Source organism: Aethalodelphis obliquidens, unplaced genomic scaffold (genome assembly GCF_003676395.1).
Source record: "Aethalodelphis obliquidens isolate GAN/ISIS:26980383/991018 unplaced genomic scaffold, ASM367639v1 scaffold97, whole genome shotgun sequence".
NCBI lineage: Eukaryota > Metazoa > Chordata > Mammalia > Artiodactyla > Delphinidae > Aethalodelphis > Aethalodelphis obliquidens.
In genome coordinates, this window is record NW_020838041.1 from 3,220,926 (window position 1) to 3,237,068 (window position 16,143).

The window sequence follows — 16,143 nt, forward strand, 5'->3', positions numbered from 1 at the left end:
CTAAATTGCTGTCCCCAGTAGACCAAAGCATGAACCATAGCGCAAGTTTCTGGATCGTGCAGTAGCCCCAGGAGGTGCTTTTCCTCGGCAGGTGGCCCTCCTCCGTGTGGTGACGCAGGGATCTGGCGTCTTGGGGTCCTGCCATCCCCAGGGCCTCACTGTGCTTGGCATCTAGCTGGCAGAAGGGCGACGAGGCCGTGGAGGGGGCAGTCTGGCTGCCTTGTAGGCCCTGCTCTCGAGGTGGCAGGCGTCACCGCTGCCCGTCTTCTGAGGACCAGTGCCGTGGCCAGGCCTACCGCAGGGAGCCGGGAAGGTGCCGCACCTGGCTGTGCCCCATTACAGAGGGCCGCACTTCCGTGACGGTGGGAAGGTTCCATCTGTGCTTCTGACACCTCGGCCACTAGCCGCACGTCGTGACCAAGCAGCTGAAGTGTGGCCGGGGTAGCTGAACTTTCACTTTTTCTCACGTGTCATACATTTACGTGGCTGACGGGGCTAGGGGCTGTGGCACGGGCAGCGTGGCTGCAGAGAGAGAAGAGGGTGGGTTTGGGGGACACGGTGCTCTCCGCCTTGGCCGGTTAACGGCTGGGTGCGGTCAGGAACCTTCCTTGATTCCTGTGCTCACTTCCCTCGACTGTAACAAGGGTGTAACGGGAGCAGCTCCCGGCGAGGCAGCTGCAGGACAAGAGGTCGTTGGGGTGGATGCTGGGTGCCGCAGAGGTTGTCCCAGGGACGACCTGGAGCGCGCGGCCCCTGCCCCCGGCCTCACCTGGAAACAGTGCCCTCTGCTCAACCCGACTGCGTTGCTTGTTCTCCAAAGCCCACCCCTTGCCTCCCGCAGACCATGCTCTCTGCCCTGATATCCCTCCTGCTGCCTGCACCTGGTCCAGGGGCCGCATCCCCGTGGAGCCCTGTCTCAGCCACATGCATCTGCGTCTCCACAGGCCCTGGTGTTGGGTTTGTGGGACCCGCCACATCCTGCGCAGCCGCTCTTCCCGCCATCCAGACGGGGTGTCTCCCATGCATCTCTGCACCGCCCGCTCCACCCAGTGGAATTCTCTGTGTGTTTGGGGGCAGCAACAAACCCCCGTCGCCCTGAACTGAATTCCTCGGGGGCAGAGAGGGTTGCGGGGGCGTTCCTGGGCCGTTAGACCGGAGGTGGCACAGAGGTGACATCTACGCGGCCCGGGGACGTTCCTGGGCCGTTAGACCGGAGGTGGCATAGAGGTGACATCTACGCGGCCCGGATGAGGGTTATGGGGACGTTCCTGGGCCGTTAGACCGGAGGTGACACAGAGGTGACATCTGCGCGGCCCGGGTGAAGCAGGGCGCGGCAGTTACCCTTGAATCTGTGTAGACCTCCAGTTGGAAAAAATCAGGCTACCTGTTTGGCATGTGGTTTGCAGCATTCTTCTTGACATTTGCCCTATTTTTATTCTCCCACATTTTTCTACAAGAATAGCCTTTTAGTTCACATGCCCACTGTCTGTCAGGCTGTCCCTGGTAAGATTCCTGACCAGAAACTGTCGAGGAGGGCTGGAACCAGTCGGTTTGGCTGCTGGATGTGAGTCCAGTGAAGTACATAAGGGCTCGACGACGGCGAGGTCCCAGGGGACCTGTCCCAGGCTCGCTGGCCCCGGGCAACCCTGAGGGTACCGCTCAGGACTGTCTGATGCCTCTCGACATCAGCCTCGGCATCTTAAGGCTGTCCCCGCAAATACTCCAGATTCCTGTAAGAGTCCATTGATGTTTCTCATTAATCAACTTGTCTAGACCTTTCACTGACTCACTTACTCAGACAACAGTGTTCGCTGAGCGGCTGCTCTGTGCCAGGACCCTTGTGGGGTTTCAATTAGAAAACAGCAAAGTTTCTATTTTCAAGGAACTTTCATGCCAGTTTGGTGGGAAGAAAGTAAACAGATATCTGTCGGATGTCAACGTGTTCCATGAGGACAAAGCAAGCAGGGTATCTCGTTGTTATCGCCGCATAGCGGTCACCTTCAAGCTCAGTGGCTGAAAACATTTGCGATTTCTCGTGAACTTGTGTGCGGGTCGCTCTTCTGCCGAGCTGTCCCGCGGGCCCGTCACAAAGCTGCCTTCCGCTGGGGCTCCGCCGGGGCGCGTGGGGCCTCGGTGCCGGCCACCTGCCCTCTTCACGCGGCCCTCGTCCTGCGGGAGGCCAGCCGGGCTCTCACACGTGCGGAGGGCCCTCCCAGAGGAGGCGGAGGCTGTGAGGGCTCTTGTGACTCAGGACGGGGCGGCCCCACGTCACTTCCACCCCGTTCTGCCCAGGAGCCGGGATGGCGAGGCTGCAGGGGACTCGGGCCACGTTTCCGGGCAGCCTGATTGAGCTGTCATCGACCAGACGACGTTGTGTAAGTTGAAGGTGTGCGATGTGAAGATTTGATTCACTTATGCTGCCAAATGATGGGACCCGGGGCCACCTCCGATCGACCACACAGGGCAAGGGAACGGCGCCCAGCGGGTCAGGGGGGGCCTCCTGAAGAGGCCTGAGGGAAGGGAGGGAGTAGCTGTGCCGACGCCTGGAGTGTCCCAGGCAGATGAAATTGTGAGCAAGAGCTCTGGGGCCAGACCCGGTGGGCCTTTGCATTGAAGATGAGGCTGCAGTATTAAGACTTCTGAGGGAAGACGCTCCCATGTTACTTGTGGGAAGTCTAGTTCTCCTGGGGCAGCAGAGGAGTGTTCCTGAATGGGCTGAGCCAGGTTGAAGGGGGCTCTGGATTTGGAGACGTTGAGACGGGAGGGTGAATCGTTTGCACAATCAAAGGTCAGAAAAACAATTCACCTACCCTGCCGCTGCCTCCATCCCCAGCCCTCTCGGCCTGATTTTCCAGGCGCCTTCTGCCGCTCCTTGTAGAACCCCAGGAATCTGCAAACTCCTGCAGCACCTCTGGCCTCAGGAAGGTGCGTTGCAAACCCCCTGCCCTCGGCTCACCTTCCCCTCATGCGGCCCCGGGGGCCTCTCTGAGCGAGTCCAGGTGTGCACACAGGAGGGGAAGGTGTCTGGTTGCCTAAAGGACAGGGCAGAGCAGAGCAGACCAGGGGTTACCCGAGGTCACCAGGGAAGTCTGAGCGGACCCCGGGAGTTGTGTCTGTGTGTGTGTCAGGGGCCAGTTACCCAGCTCGACGGTCACTGCCCCTCTGGCCCCTGGGCCAGGCGCCTGTCTCTCCCTGTGGACTGTTAGGTGTCACGACCCTGCCGTGTGGAGGAATCTGTCATCGTCTCTGTGTTGACCTGTATTTACCACAAAACCTGCAAGTCGCTGATTAAAGGGCCTCCCCGTGGCCCTGTCCTGGCGCTGGATGGCCTCGTGAACGCTGTCAGGGCAAGGGTGGCTTTCAAAGTCCGAAAAGGTGGGCTGGGGTCATCCTGGGGGCTCCAGAGGCATCCCTCCCCTGCCAGAGCGGGGGCCCTGTGCTCCAGCTGTTACCGACCAGGGTTCTTGGCCTCCTTTATCAGTAGAAATTGATCAGAGGCCAGACAAGAAACTCAGGCCAGGCCTTACTGGGGCCCCTGCTGCAGCAGGGGGGATCGAGAACAAACAACAGGTTCCCTTGCTGGCCCGCTCTCTGAAAGGGGGGCGAGCTTCTTCCTTTTGTGGGGTGAGGCTAGGGGTGAGTACAGAGGTCAGGCCAGAGGGGTGCCCGCCCCTTAGGTGGTGGTGTGTGCCGGGGGCATGTGCAGTCCCCTGCTTTGCTCCCGACCCTCTGCTTCTGCTCCAGGCTCTTCAGAGGTGGCACTTGGGTTTTTTGGTCTCTTCGCATCTTTTGTCAGGGATTTGCCCCAGCTGTGCACGCACACGGTTAATTTTAGTCCCACACAGTTTCTTTGTATTTTGTGGCTCGAGGAGAGATGTGTCCAGGTGCCAGCACTGCAGCAAAGGGGCCCAGGTCCCAGCCTGGCTCACAGCCACCGGCTTGTAGAGGTGCCAGGATGGCATCCCCAGATCAGGGCGCATCCTGTATAGGGCCGAGGCACTGGCTACTGAGTGAGACAGAAGCCAGCTTTACAGCTTTGAAAGCCGACATCCGTCCTGAAGTCTCTTGGTGGGGCGGGGGGACATCCTCTAAAAGTCCCTGTCACGCTCAGCCCCCCCTTTCCCAGTCTCCACTCCTCAAAATGCGCACCCCTCTTCCGGCGGGGCTTCCCCGCCGTGTGGGAGCTGGGTTCTCAGTCTCCTCGAGGACGATCAGCTTTGCTCTTGGTCGCTTGCGTGTCTCCTCCCGCCCTTAGCCGCATCGCCGTGAAGGGCACAACGCCTGGCACTGCTGCCACAAGCCTCTTTTTACAAACATCTGCACCCCTGGCTGCAGACTTTTCTGTGGGTTGAATTCGTGGAAGTGGAGTGACTCGGTGTGAACCTTCTCATTTGAAAAGGTTCTGTCAAATTTTGCCTAAAAGGTTGTGCACATTTAAATGCCCACTGAGGGTTTATTGGAACGCTGTTTCCCCCTCCCCTCGACAACCTGGGTTGCTGTCGCTTTTCAACATCATTTCCAATGTTTTCTCTCTCTCTCTCTCGCCTTCTTTCTTTGGTTGTGCCGGGTCTTAGTTGCGGCAGGCGGGCTCCTAAGTTGCGGCATGCACGTGGGATCTAGTTCCCTGACCAGGAATCGAACCCGGGCCCTCTGCATTGGGAGTGCGGAGTCTTAACCACTGGACCACCAGGGAAGTCCCTCCAATGTTTTCTGATTATACACGTGATATATGTTCACTGTTTAAATAAAAGGGGGAAATGCAGAAAAGGGTGAGAGAAAATAAAGATTAGCTGTCACGCCACCACCAGAAGGTAAGATGTCCTGTCCATTTTTGCAAAAGAAGAGAGCAGAGGCCTCAGATAGCCAAGATGGTCACCTGAGGAAGCTTCCAGAATCCCTCGTGGCGGTGACACGGTGTTAAAAATTGCCCCCTCCTCCCCAGGCCCCCTCCCCATCCACTGGTGTCTCCAAAGGCTTGAGATGCTCTCCTCAGCCCACGGGGCTGTTCGGAGAGAGTTGGTTCCATTATCCACCCCTAAGTGTCCCCTCAAAACAGGTCTGTGGCCGGGAAGGCCCCCGCCGAGGTCTGGGGGCAGCGATGGGAGAGGAACAGCCCAAAGTGTGTTCCGGACGTTGGCCCTGGGCCCAGCAGGCTGCCAGCCCCTCTCTCCAGCCAGCCCAGAGCCAGCGTCCGTTTCCCGGAGCCTCTGACGCGCCCTGGGGACTGCCCTCCAGCGACTGTCCTGCCTTCTTTCCAGAGACCTGAATTACAACCAGCTGCACGAGTTCCCCGTGGCCATCCGGACGCTGGGCCGCCTGCAGGAACTGTAAGCTCCTCTGTGGGGTTTGGGGAGTCCCCTGTGCCCAAGGGCCCCCCACGCCCTCACCTCCCGAGCTCCCGACCTCCCGGGTCAGCAGTCACAGGCCTCGGAGCTGGCTCTGCCCCACCCCCCGACGGCCACTGCTCGTTTTATTCTAAAATGCAAACCAGGGGTGAGACAGACACCAGCCGTCCCCTAGGGCTTCAGGCCTGTCGAGGATGCAGCGTACAGGGGCAGGACAGAGCAGCTCAGGGTCGGCATGTAACTCCGACCCTAGATCACGTCATCTTAGCTGAAACGGTCTGGGTGTCCAGAGAGCACAGGAAGAGCGCTGTGGGCTCTCGCGTCTGAGGTCAGCCTTAGAGGGTGGACGGGCCTTAGGCGACAGTGGGGGAGGAGGACCAGTGGAGATGAGGACCCGGCGGGCCAGTGAGTAGGCAGAGGGGCGCTGAGCCAGTGGGGAGACAGCCTTCGGGGAGGAGGGGCCGCCGTGTAGCAGGATGGGCTCTGCGCGGTGCTGAGCGGGACCAGTTAAGGCAGTGGAAGTTTACGACCAGAGCCCAAACCTCCAGGCAGCACTGCATCTGTTCTCACGGCCACCGGGGCCTTTAGCACCAACCCCATGCCTCCCCCTCGCCTGGTCCAGCCGGCTGACAGTGTGAACACCGGGAAGCGAAGCGGGTGGGGAGCTGGACCCGCGCAGGGGAGGGTCCGCGTGAGGAGCGGCTGCACGGCCCCCACTGCCAGCGAATCACCAAGGCCTGCCTTTCCCCTGGAGTGGGGTGGGGGGGGGGGAAGGTGGGGAGAAGATTTGCTGGGTCTGTAGGGCGTGGCCGGAGCAGGGCGTGCAGAGGCCTGGGAGCAGGAGATGTAAGCTGGGGGGAGAGAGCAGAGCCCTGGGGTGGCAGCAGCAGGAAGGCACACGCGTGGGGCGTGTCTGTCCACGTCTATTGGGAGAAGCAGCTTGAGGACAGAGGCTCCTGTCTCGTAAACTTCTGAATCCCTCGGAGCTCAGCTCAACCCCGGCCACGAAGCCAGTGATCAGACATGTGCCACGAGCGAACTCACACAGGAACATTGACCGAACAAAGCAGGCTGGGTGGGCGTCGGCTGCAGGTGAATTTCGTGAATGAGCGTGGAAGTGATGAGAGGAGGAAGGACGGGTCCCAGAGGCCAGGAAGACACTCAGAAACCAGGGGTCTCTGGTGAAGAAAGGACGGCAGAGGGGGCTGCTCAGCGTGGGTTGTGCTTTCCGGTCCAGCATTTACTTGGAACTGTCCTCCCCCGTAACCAGATGCACTGTTCCCGGCTTCTAGAGCCTGGACGCCCGGGGGGACCTCGCCCCCTTTTCTCCTCCACGGTCACGGGCGTCCCCCCTGCGCCCCCTGCTCCCCCCCGGGGCTCCGCTCCTCAGTTCAGGGCCTTGAAGCCAAGCCTGGCTCCATCTGGGGACCACTTCTCCTCCAGGGGCCCCTGTTTCTGCGCTCCCTCCTCCCATGCAGCCTCAGCTCCCCCCTAGGGGCCTCCAGGGTTCTGCCCTCCTTGGGGTGTGGGCCCAGCCTGTTCCCCTGAGTGGCTCTCACAGTGCCCTCAGCCCAGGCTCACCCTCTCTCCTTTCCACGGGTCATTGAGCAAAGAGGGAAAGTCACAGGCAGATGTGGAACCGGGGTCCCCAGGCTCATGTCCCTTTGGGCCCATGGCCTTCCTGTCCGGCTGTTGGAGAGCGTCCTGGGGTCCCCTGTCCCCGTCCACGGGCTCTCTGCATCCTTCTGATGCCCATGTCATCCCCCAGGGGTTTCCATAACAACAACATCAAGGCCATCCCCGAGAAGGCCTTCCTGGGGAACCCTCTGCTGCAGACGATGTGAGTCCTTGCTCCTGACGCATGTTGGGGGAGGACGGGGTTGGCAGGCGGAACTGGAGAGGGGCTCCCTGCGTGCTGGTCTCCGCGGAGAGGGGAGAGCAGACACCTGCCTCGGTCCAGCCGGGAGGGAGAATGAAGGGCTTCGGTGTCTTTCCTGCAGACACTTCTATGACAACCCGATCCAGTTCGTGGGGAGGTCGGCGTTCCAGTACCTGCCCAGGCTGCACACCCTGTGAGTTGGTGCCTCCCCCTGCCCCCTGGCACCACCCCCGCCCGCCAGTCCCGCCAAGTCAGGGTCCTGCTCACATAGCTGAAGGAGCAACAACCCGACAAGGTTCTGGTTCTCCGGGGCCCCCGGAGCCACACCCTGGGACTCTTGGCCACCCAAAGGCATCCTCGTCTCTCCTGCTTTGTCAATTCCCATCCCAAGTGCAACGTCTTCAGAAAACCTCCTGCAGGTGGCGCTCTACACGCAGCAGCACAGGGATGCCCCTGAGTCTTTTGGGGCGCAAGCTCCACCTTCCTGTGCGCCCCACTCTCACCTCTGAGGCTGGCGCCATGCGTATGTTTCATCGCTGGACCCCAGGCTCTCCCGCTCAGGCCCGAGCCCAGGGTCCTCCTCAGGATCCGGCGGCACCCATCCTGCTGGGCTCCTGTCGCGTGCAGGCCCGCGTGGTCCCCCGAGGTGGGGTGACCACTGGGGGAAGCCCCGGCAGGTGACACTTAGGGGAGACCCGCTTCCCGGCTCCAACGAGCAACCCCAGCAGACAAACACCTTTCCGGAAGCACTCAAGCCGTTGCCTTTCAAACGGGGCGAGTCCCACGGTCCCTGCCTGTGTTTTGTGCGCACTGGGCCTGGGTGGCTGGGTGGCCAGGTGGCTGGGGGCCAGGTGACCGGCTCTGTCCGGGCCAGGCTGGGTGGAGCTGACCTAGGAAATGGCAGCTTGGACCCTGCTAGGCGTCCAGCCTCCACCAGGGCCTGAGCAACTGGGGTCACCGGAGGGAGGTCGGGGAAGGACGGTGTCCCCAGAAGATGGGGTCCCTGTGTGGGGGGGTCCCTGAGGGCTGAACCCCCTTCAGCACCTGATGCTCTATCTCCAGATCTCTGAATGGTGCCACGGACATCCAGGGGTTCCCAGATCTCAAAGGCACCACCAGTCTGGAGGTCCTGTGAGTGGACACTGGCCCCCCAATCCCCCGTCGCCCCCCAGAGCCCCCAGAGTCTGGTCCCCGTTATCTGGCCTTCTAGCCTGGCCCTGAGGGGCCCATGGCCGCTCCCACCGGGCTGGCAGGTGGTTCGGCGGGGGGTGCTGCTCTCCCCCACTTTCCCAGCCTGGGGTTTCTCGGCGATCCTAACCACAAGCTGAGGTGCACGGAGGACCCGGGAGCGGCAGGAGGGCTGTGACAGCCACCTCCTGTGCCTCCTGGTTGCCACTTTGTCCTGGGGGGGGGAGGGGGGAGAGCGTAGCAGGCCCTCGATTCACCGTAAGAGAGTGAACAGAAGGGTCCCGCGAACACCCAGAGCTGGAAGATCTTCCACGAGGGAAGTAGTAGTTCCCCGAGGGTGACCTCGGCCTCACGTCCTCCCCAGAGCACCCTGTCCCGAGGCCGCCGCCCTGCAGCCTGCTCGCATCCCACTGCCCCGCCCCGGACGCCCCGGCATCCTCTCTGCCCCAGGCTCTGGGCTTGGTTCCCAGGGCCCCACTGGGGCTGGAGTTTCCATCCACGGCCTGCGCATGGCCCCCTCCCCTACAGGGAGCAGAACAGGATCCGGCCCCTGTGTTGCTGGCGACACCAGGAGACGTGGGGGGACACGAAGGGGAGGGCGGGAGGGGCTGGCTGCAGGACCGCCTGCCAGGCGGTGCCCGGCCGTGCCCCTCTGTCCACCCCAACCCACCTCCTCCTCTCTCCCCGCAGTCCCCTGCCCCGTGCCCCCCACTTCTCTTTTGTCAGCTCTGTGCTCCCACGTCAGCGTCAGGCCAGAGGGGAGGCACGGGGAGGGGCCGGGGACGGCAGGGCCCGGGTCGGTGCCAGCCCCGTTCCGTTCTCCCCGCAGGACCCTGACCCGTGCGGGCCTCCGGCGGCTCCCCCCGGGGATGTGCCAACAGCTGCCCGGGCTCCGTGTCCTGTGAGTGCCTCCCGCGCCCTCCCGCCGGCAAGGCCCCTCTGGCCTCCGTCCCCTGGCCACTCTCTTCCTGGAGAGAGGCAGCCTGGGCTGAGACCTGCCCGAGAGGGACTGGGCTGCCCTCTCCCATTTGGGGAAAAGCCTCGGTCTTCGAAGTCAGGGCCGGGGCTGAGGCCGAGCTCTGCCACTTCCGGCCGGTGGACCCCAGCTCCCGCTTTGTGTCTCTGAGCTCCGGTGTCTCATCTGCAAAATGTGGGCTCATTTAGGAGGGTTGGAAGCGCCCGGCACGTCGTAGGTCCTCCCAGAGTGGCTCTAATAGGCTACCCGAGTCTACACAGGGCCCACAGAGGATCTTATGTGTCCCGTGAGGAGCAGGGAGTTTCCTCTCCCCTGAGTCTCACTCGGGTCTGAGGTGCTCACCATGGACCACAGCCCCTGGCTCAAGATGTGCACGACCAGCCCTGGACGGGTGTCTAGCCTGCCACCGACAGGCTGTGTGTCCGTGGGCAGGTCCTGTCCCCTCTGTGCCTCAGCTGGATGGGGGCTTGGGCCGGGGGATCTGGTACCGCCTGGGTAGCCTCGGCCAGCTGGCTCGTCCCAGTGTGGCCCTGTTGTGCGCCTCTCACCTCCTGCTTCCTGACCCCCGGGGCCCTCCCAGGGTCCCCTGGGCCTTCACATGGATGAGGCAGCCCCATCCGGGCCCCGCAGAGAGGAGGGGCCCAGCGGGGAGCTGGAGGGAAGTGCCCGGGGTGAGGAGGTCCACAGCCGTGTCCCTGAGGCCCAGCTCCCCTCACCAGCCCGGCCCCCTCTCCCCAGGGAGCTGTCTCACAACCAGATCGAGGGGCTGCCCAGCCTGCACGGGTGTCAGAAGCTGGAGGAAATGTGAGTGTGGGGCACTGGGCCTGAGGGCGGGGTCAGCAAGCACTCTGACCTTCCCCGCCCTGGGCTTGCTGACCCTGAGGTCAGGGCTGGGAGCTCGGCAGAGGCCGGGACAGGCCATGACTCGCAGTGACAGCCCAGGAGATGGTGCCCAAAAGGGGTCTCGAGGCGGCTCCTTGGGGGTCAAGGCAGCAGGAAACGTGACCGTGATTAGGGCCAGCGGAGGGGCAGGTGGGCTGGACATGGGGTGGCCGTGGGGGACTGGAAGTGCCCAGGCTCTCGGTTTCCATAAGCACACACGCACGTGCACAGTCGTGTCCGGGAGGGAAACCTGGGCTGCAGGTTCCACGGGGACCGAAACCACTTCACAGATTCTCCGAGCTCCCTTCACCCAGCTCCTGCTTCCCCAAGTGACAGGGCCTCCAGCCCTCCGTGTCTGGGCCCCGGGACCAGGCAGGGTCGGGGACGTGAGGGCCTGTCCTGGTGCCTTGACACTGAAGGAAGGAGGGTCTGCACCTTTGCCGAGGCCCAGGGTCCATCTCCCACTCAGACGCCAGTCTGTTGAGCTCTGCCTCCCAGCTTGGGCCCGTCTGGGGCCGCCAGGGGCTGGGCTGCATTCTGCTGCTGGACTAGGGTCTGGAGGGCCCGAGGAGTGAGGCCAGCTGGGCTGGGAGCCAGGGCCAGTGGGAACCCTGGAAGCTCACTCCCTTTGGGGCCAAGGGACGGCTTTGTAGCTTTGTCTCCTGACCACTTACCCAAGGCAGCCACATCCCCCATGCTCCCTTTAATTCTGGTGATTCTGCGGGCTGGGTCCTTTCTTCCTCCCAGTGGTGGGGTCGGGGTTGGGGGCAGTGTCTGGGCCTCTGGGCTCATCCAGCCTCTCTCGCTGCCCTAGTGGCCTCCAGCACAACCGCATCTGGGAAATCAGAGCTGACACCTTCCACCAGCTGACCTCCCTGCAGGCCCTGTGAGTACCTAGGGTAGGGGGGTCCTCCCTGCACGCCTGCGCCCCGTGAGGACCCCCAGCACCTGGGGGAGCCCTCCCTGCACGCCTGGACCCCGTGGGGACCCCCAGCACCCGGGGGGGCCCTCCCTGCACGCCTGCACCCCGTGGGGACCCCAGCACCCAGGGGGCCCCTCCCTGCACGCCTGGACCCCGTGGGGACCCCCAGCACCTGGGAGGCCCTCCCTGCACGCCTGCGCCCTGTAAGGACCCCCAGCACCCAGGGGAGCCCTCCCTACACGCCTGGACCCCGTGAGGACCCCCAGCACCCGGGGGGCCCACCCTGCACGCCTGCACCCCATGGGGAACCCCAGCACCCGGGGGGCCCTCCCTGCATGCCTGCACCCCCTAGGGAACCCCAGCACCCGGGGGGCCCTCCCTGCACACCTGTGCCCCATGAGGACCCCCAGTGGGGCCCCTCCCTGCACACCTGCACCCCGTGAGGACCCCCAGCGGGCAGCCTCCCTGCATGCCCACACCATGGCACATGTGTTGGTGACCCAGGGTAAGAACGACGGGTCCTCCATGTGTCACTGTATCCTCCTGTCACGTCCTCTGCCCGTAGGGACCTGAGCTGGAATGCCATCCGGTCCATCCACCCCGAGGCCTTCGCGACCCTGCGCTCCCTGGTCAAGCTGTGAGTGTCCACTGCCCTCTCCTCCTGGGTGCTGGAGCACCGTGGGCCTGTGGGCTGCCCAGCGGGGGCAGGAGGGCCCAGCCTGGGGTGGGACACGTGTGGGTGTCGGCCACACGTGCTGGGGACGTGGCTCCAGCCTAACCGCGTTCCCAGCCCCCTGGACAGACGTGGGGCCTGATGAGCCGGAGCCACCCCTACGCGCTCTGCGGCGCCACGCGCAGCCTCAGCCCCCGGGCAGCCAGGCCCCGAAGCCACCGGGGCGGGAACGGGGAGCGCGTGGGGCCGCCGCGCACAGGGGTGCGTGTTCTCCACTGTGTCCTGAAGGCTCGTCTGCCGGAGGCCGTGCAGCCCTGCCCCTCACCTCCTAGGTGCTCCCCGGCCTGCGGAGGTGGTGCTCAAGGGGCCGGGACCCCGGCGCTCACAGCCCTGCTCTCTGGGCTCAGGCCACACTCTCACCGCTGCTTCCCGCCTGTTCGCTCTGCTCCCGCCACAGCGGTTGGATGGGTATTTTTATCCCTTTGAAAGATGAGGCCGCTGAGGCTCAGGCAGACCTGCGGCATGCCTCGGCTTCACGGGGAGCTCGTGACGGGGCCCGGTTCCCTGACGTCCAGCCCAGGCCGTTTCCACGCTGCCGGTCTGTGGCCGCGCTGTCTGGTTTGGAGGCTTGGCTTCTTCTGATATTTCTCCAGGAGGAGCCATGCACATCTTCACCTCTGGCTACTAAGCTGGCCCTGAAACAGAACGGGCGACCAAACCCCTGCGTGCGGCCAGACAGCCGCACTGTTCAGTCCCAGCTCTGGCCCCCGCGTCCTCAGAAGAGCAGGAGGCCGGGGGCCGGCACAGCAGGCGGATGCCCTGGTGGGCTGGACAGGGACTCCGGTGGGACTCAGACGGGGCCCAGCAGCTGTGGCCGAGCGGCTGTGTTACCCAGGAGCTGGGACGGCGTGGCGTCACCTCCAACAGCCCCGTGTAGTCGGCCCCGAGGTCCCACGAGTGGGGGACGACGGAGCTCTGGCAACCCTGCCGCCTCTGCCCGGCATCCGTGCTCCTTCCTCCGAGCCTTCCTTCCCTCCTCTCCTCTGGCTCCCATCCCGGGCACACTGGCCACGCCTTCAGCACAGTCTGCCTCCAGCCACCCCCTGACTGCCAGTGACCCTGACCATCCATTGTCCTAGGGACCTGACGGACAACCAGCTGACCACACTGCCCCTGGCCGGGCTTGGGGGCCTGGTGCATCTGAAGCTCAAAGGGAACTGGGCTCTGTCCCAGGCCTTCCCCAAGGACAGCTTCCCCAGACTGAGGTGAGGCTTCCCGTCCCCACACCTACAGAGATCTGCCTCAGGGCAGTGGCCAGGCCGGGAGGGACAGGAGAGAGCCCAGGGCCTCACCCCGAGAAAAGCCTGGAGGCCCAGGGTCTGGCCAGCCTGAGTGGGGAGGGCCCCTTCCCTCTCATCCGCGCGTAGCGTTTCCCTCTCCAGTCCCAGCCCTGGGGGACCCCGGCGAGGACAGAGCTAAGATGGTGGGAAGGCCCCCCGCCTGCTTGGGCAGCTTCCGGGCCTGGAATCAGGGCCGAGCCCAGGGTGCTGATGAGTAGAAAACAGCCGTTCAGCCCTTGCTGGTGCCAAGGACCCCAGGTCTCCTTCGGCCCGTGTGGCCCACGCTCTGCTGCAAAGCAATGGGGCGCCGACCCAGCTCTGACGTGCCCAGAGGCACGGGGCGCAGGCCTCGCGGAGAGCGAGGGTGAAGACGGGCCAGGAGAGCCCTGTCTCCTCGCTAGCGGAAGAGGAGGGCCGCCCGGAGGGGCGGAGCTCTCAGGCTGCGTGGCCCAGCTGCTCCCCGTCGGAGCCTGGCTCAGGCCTGTAGATGGGGGAGGACGAGGCTGGACGGCACTCAGAGCGCTCGGGGGCAGCGGGCGGCTGCGGGCCTGAGAAAGAAGCCTGGGAGGCCACCAGCAGGGCGCTCGGGGGCAGCGGGCGGCTGCGGGCTGCCGGAGCCCCGGCCGTGGCTAAGGTGGCTGTGTCCCGCCCCCCCTCCCCCGCCCAGGGCCCTGGAGGTGCCCTACGCCTACCAGTGCTGTTCCTACGGCGTGTGCTGCGGCGTCTTCAAGGCCTTGGGCCGACGGGCGCCCCAGGGCCCTCACCCTGACGACCACGACGCTCCCAAAAGGCCCCTGGGCCTCCCTGCCGACGCCGCCGAGAGCCACTGTGAGTGGCCCGGGGGGCCGTGGGGGGGCTGGGAGGGAGGAGGTGCAGGATCCCGAGGGGAGCCGGCAGGGGCTGCTGGGGGCCCAGGGAGGGGCGGCCCCTGTTCACGCCTGTCCCCCAGGCCCCGCGGACACAAGGGCGGCGCTGACCTTGACGGCAGGCACGCCTCCCACCTGCCAAGCCCTCTGTGGCCCCCAGGGCGCGCCCCAGGCCGTGGCTCACGTGACAGCCCTGTCCTGGTGGGCCTCGTGGGCCGCAGCTCCTCCACGGCGCCCCCCGCCCCGCCACGCGAGCCCTGCAGCGGGCGTCCTCAGAGCAGACAGCGCTTTCCAATCAGCCCGAGCCAGGCGGAGTCAGGCTAAATCAATTAAACCTGCTTCTGGAAAAGAGTCCTTTCATGCTGTGTCTCAGAGCCAAAAGGAGCAGCTGGGGGTCACTGCTGCCCCCACGGTCTGCCCCGCTGTCTCACCAGGGGCTTCAGAGGCCCTGGCGCCCGGGGGCCTCTCGGGGAGGCCAGAGGGGAACACCTACGGGCTGGGGTCTCTGGTGAAGGGCACAGAGAAGGTCTTCATGGCCTGCCTCCTGTTGCAGAGCACAAGCGGAATTAGGAGGGAGGGGAAAGGGCCCCGACTCGGGGGTTTCCCTTCAGTCTCTAACTCTCTCTTCACAATGTGTCAGTGCAGAAGCTAAACAGAAAGATCAGATCTAAACACGTAAGAACATTCACGCCAGTGTAGACGGACCCAGGTTCTAACTCCTCCAGGCCACTCACGGGTCGGGTCACCGCGGACAAGGCCTTGCGGAGCCTCCGTTTCTTATCTGTAAACTGGGAGCGGCGTTCGCGCCCCAGAGGCCGTCGGGAGCATTGAAGATCCCGCAGACAGACGCGTGTGCCCTCCGTCCACGGTGGCTACTCAGGGAGGGGCCTCTGGCCGGACACGCAGGAGTGTAGCTGGGAGCCCAGGAGGCCGCCGTGGGCAGGCGAAGGGGACTGGAGCCCTCCCGGGAGAGTGTGAGGCCCGGCAGGGGCAGCAGCTTCCCTGGGGCAGTCTGGGTGTCTGCCGTCCACTCCGCAGGGATGGAAGGAGTGGAAACCTTCCTTCCTGAAGGTGAAACTCCACCAGGCCAGTCTGGGAGAACCACAGGGCATCGGGCTGGTGGGCGGCCATTGCCATAATGGCACCAGGGCCGGGCCCCACTTCCTGAGGAGGTGCTGAGCCTAGGAGGGGGCCAGGGCCGCAGCTACAGCCATATCCCACATCCCCCCTCGGTGAAGAGCGGTCCTTAGCACTTTGGCTGTGACCTTACAGCCTCAGACGGAGTCCACGGGCCTCAGCTCTTGCATCTCATCCGTGCATTTTGATTTCCAAGCACTGCTTGAGCTCCGTTCTACAGAGCAGGAAAGGTGGCGAGGGATGGAATGCTAGGCTGTGGGCACAGCCCGGCCCCCTGCCCACCCAACAGTGCCCAGGCCATGGGCAGCTCCACAGGGCCTCCCTGCCTCCAGGGAAAGCTCCCAACTGAACTGTTTACCCTTTAAGTGGGAGGAAGGCTCCACACAGGAAGCAGACATGTGAGCTGAAGGCGGGGACAAGTGTGACAAACGGTCGCCTGCCTGGGCCTGGCTTGTACACGGTGGAGAGCCCACTGGCCTGGCTCCCTAACCTTCCAGGAGAGGCAGTTTCCCCCGCCTACCCCAACCCAACTCCAGAAACTTCCCAGGAACTCCCTGGCGGTCCCGTGGTTAGGACTCTGCACTCTCACTGCCGGGGTTCAATCCCTGGTCGGGGAACTAAGATCCCGCAAGCCTCGAGGGGGATCTTCCAATGATGAATTATCGCTGCAAAGGAGAGTTTCGTCTTTATAAACTATAAACTGGTTTAGTTATCATTTATCATTTCAATATCCTTAAAGAATTTCTGGGCCCTGAGATGTCCACCCCCGTGGAGATTGCAGGCCCTGGTTTAAGGAACAGCACAAGAGCGAATAAGGAAAATAATGCCATTTGATTCAATCACGTTTTGGAGTTTCTTTAACAAGGGATTTGCCTTTCTCAGACGAACAGAATCGCAGAGCCTAGACTTAGAATTGGAAGGGTGGTTAAAGATGA

General features: G+C 63.7%; 1 protein-coding gene and 1 non-coding gene across 6 annotated transcripts in view; one reads left to right on the forward strand and one right to left on the reverse strand.

Annotated features, from left to right (window-relative positions):
* LGR6 (leucine rich repeat containing G protein-coupled receptor 6) overlaps positions 1–16,143 on the forward strand; it is a 98,239-nt gene that overhangs the window by 74,068 nt on the left and 8,028 nt on the right. For 4 of the 5 annotated variants that reach the window (XM_027096031.1, XM_027096033.1, XM_027096034.1 and 1 more), the window contains 10 exons: positions 5,259–5,327; positions 7,114–7,185; positions 7,346–7,417; positions 8,287–8,355; positions 9,242–9,313; positions 10,127–10,192; positions 11,085–11,156; positions 11,758–11,829; positions 13,005–13,130; positions 13,873–14,033. In XM_027096031.1, the coding sequence (XP_026951832.1) occupies positions 5,259–5,327; positions 7,114–7,185; positions 7,346–7,417; positions 8,287–8,355; positions 9,242–9,313; positions 10,127–10,192; positions 11,085–11,156; positions 11,758–11,829; positions 13,005–13,130; positions 13,873–14,033 (851 nt within the window). The remainder of the gene's footprint in view (positions 1–5,258; positions 5,328–7,113; positions 7,186–7,345; positions 7,418–8,286; positions 8,356–9,241; positions 9,314–10,126; positions 10,193–11,084; positions 11,157–11,757; positions 11,830–13,004; positions 13,131–13,872; positions 14,034–16,143) is intronic. The other variant, XM_027096032.1, reaches the window with a different exon arrangement.
* On the reverse strand, positions 4,621–4,693 carry TRNAG-CCC (transfer RNA glycine (anticodon CCC)). Its single transcript has one exon. It is a non-coding gene; the product is annotated as a tRNA-Gly (tRNA).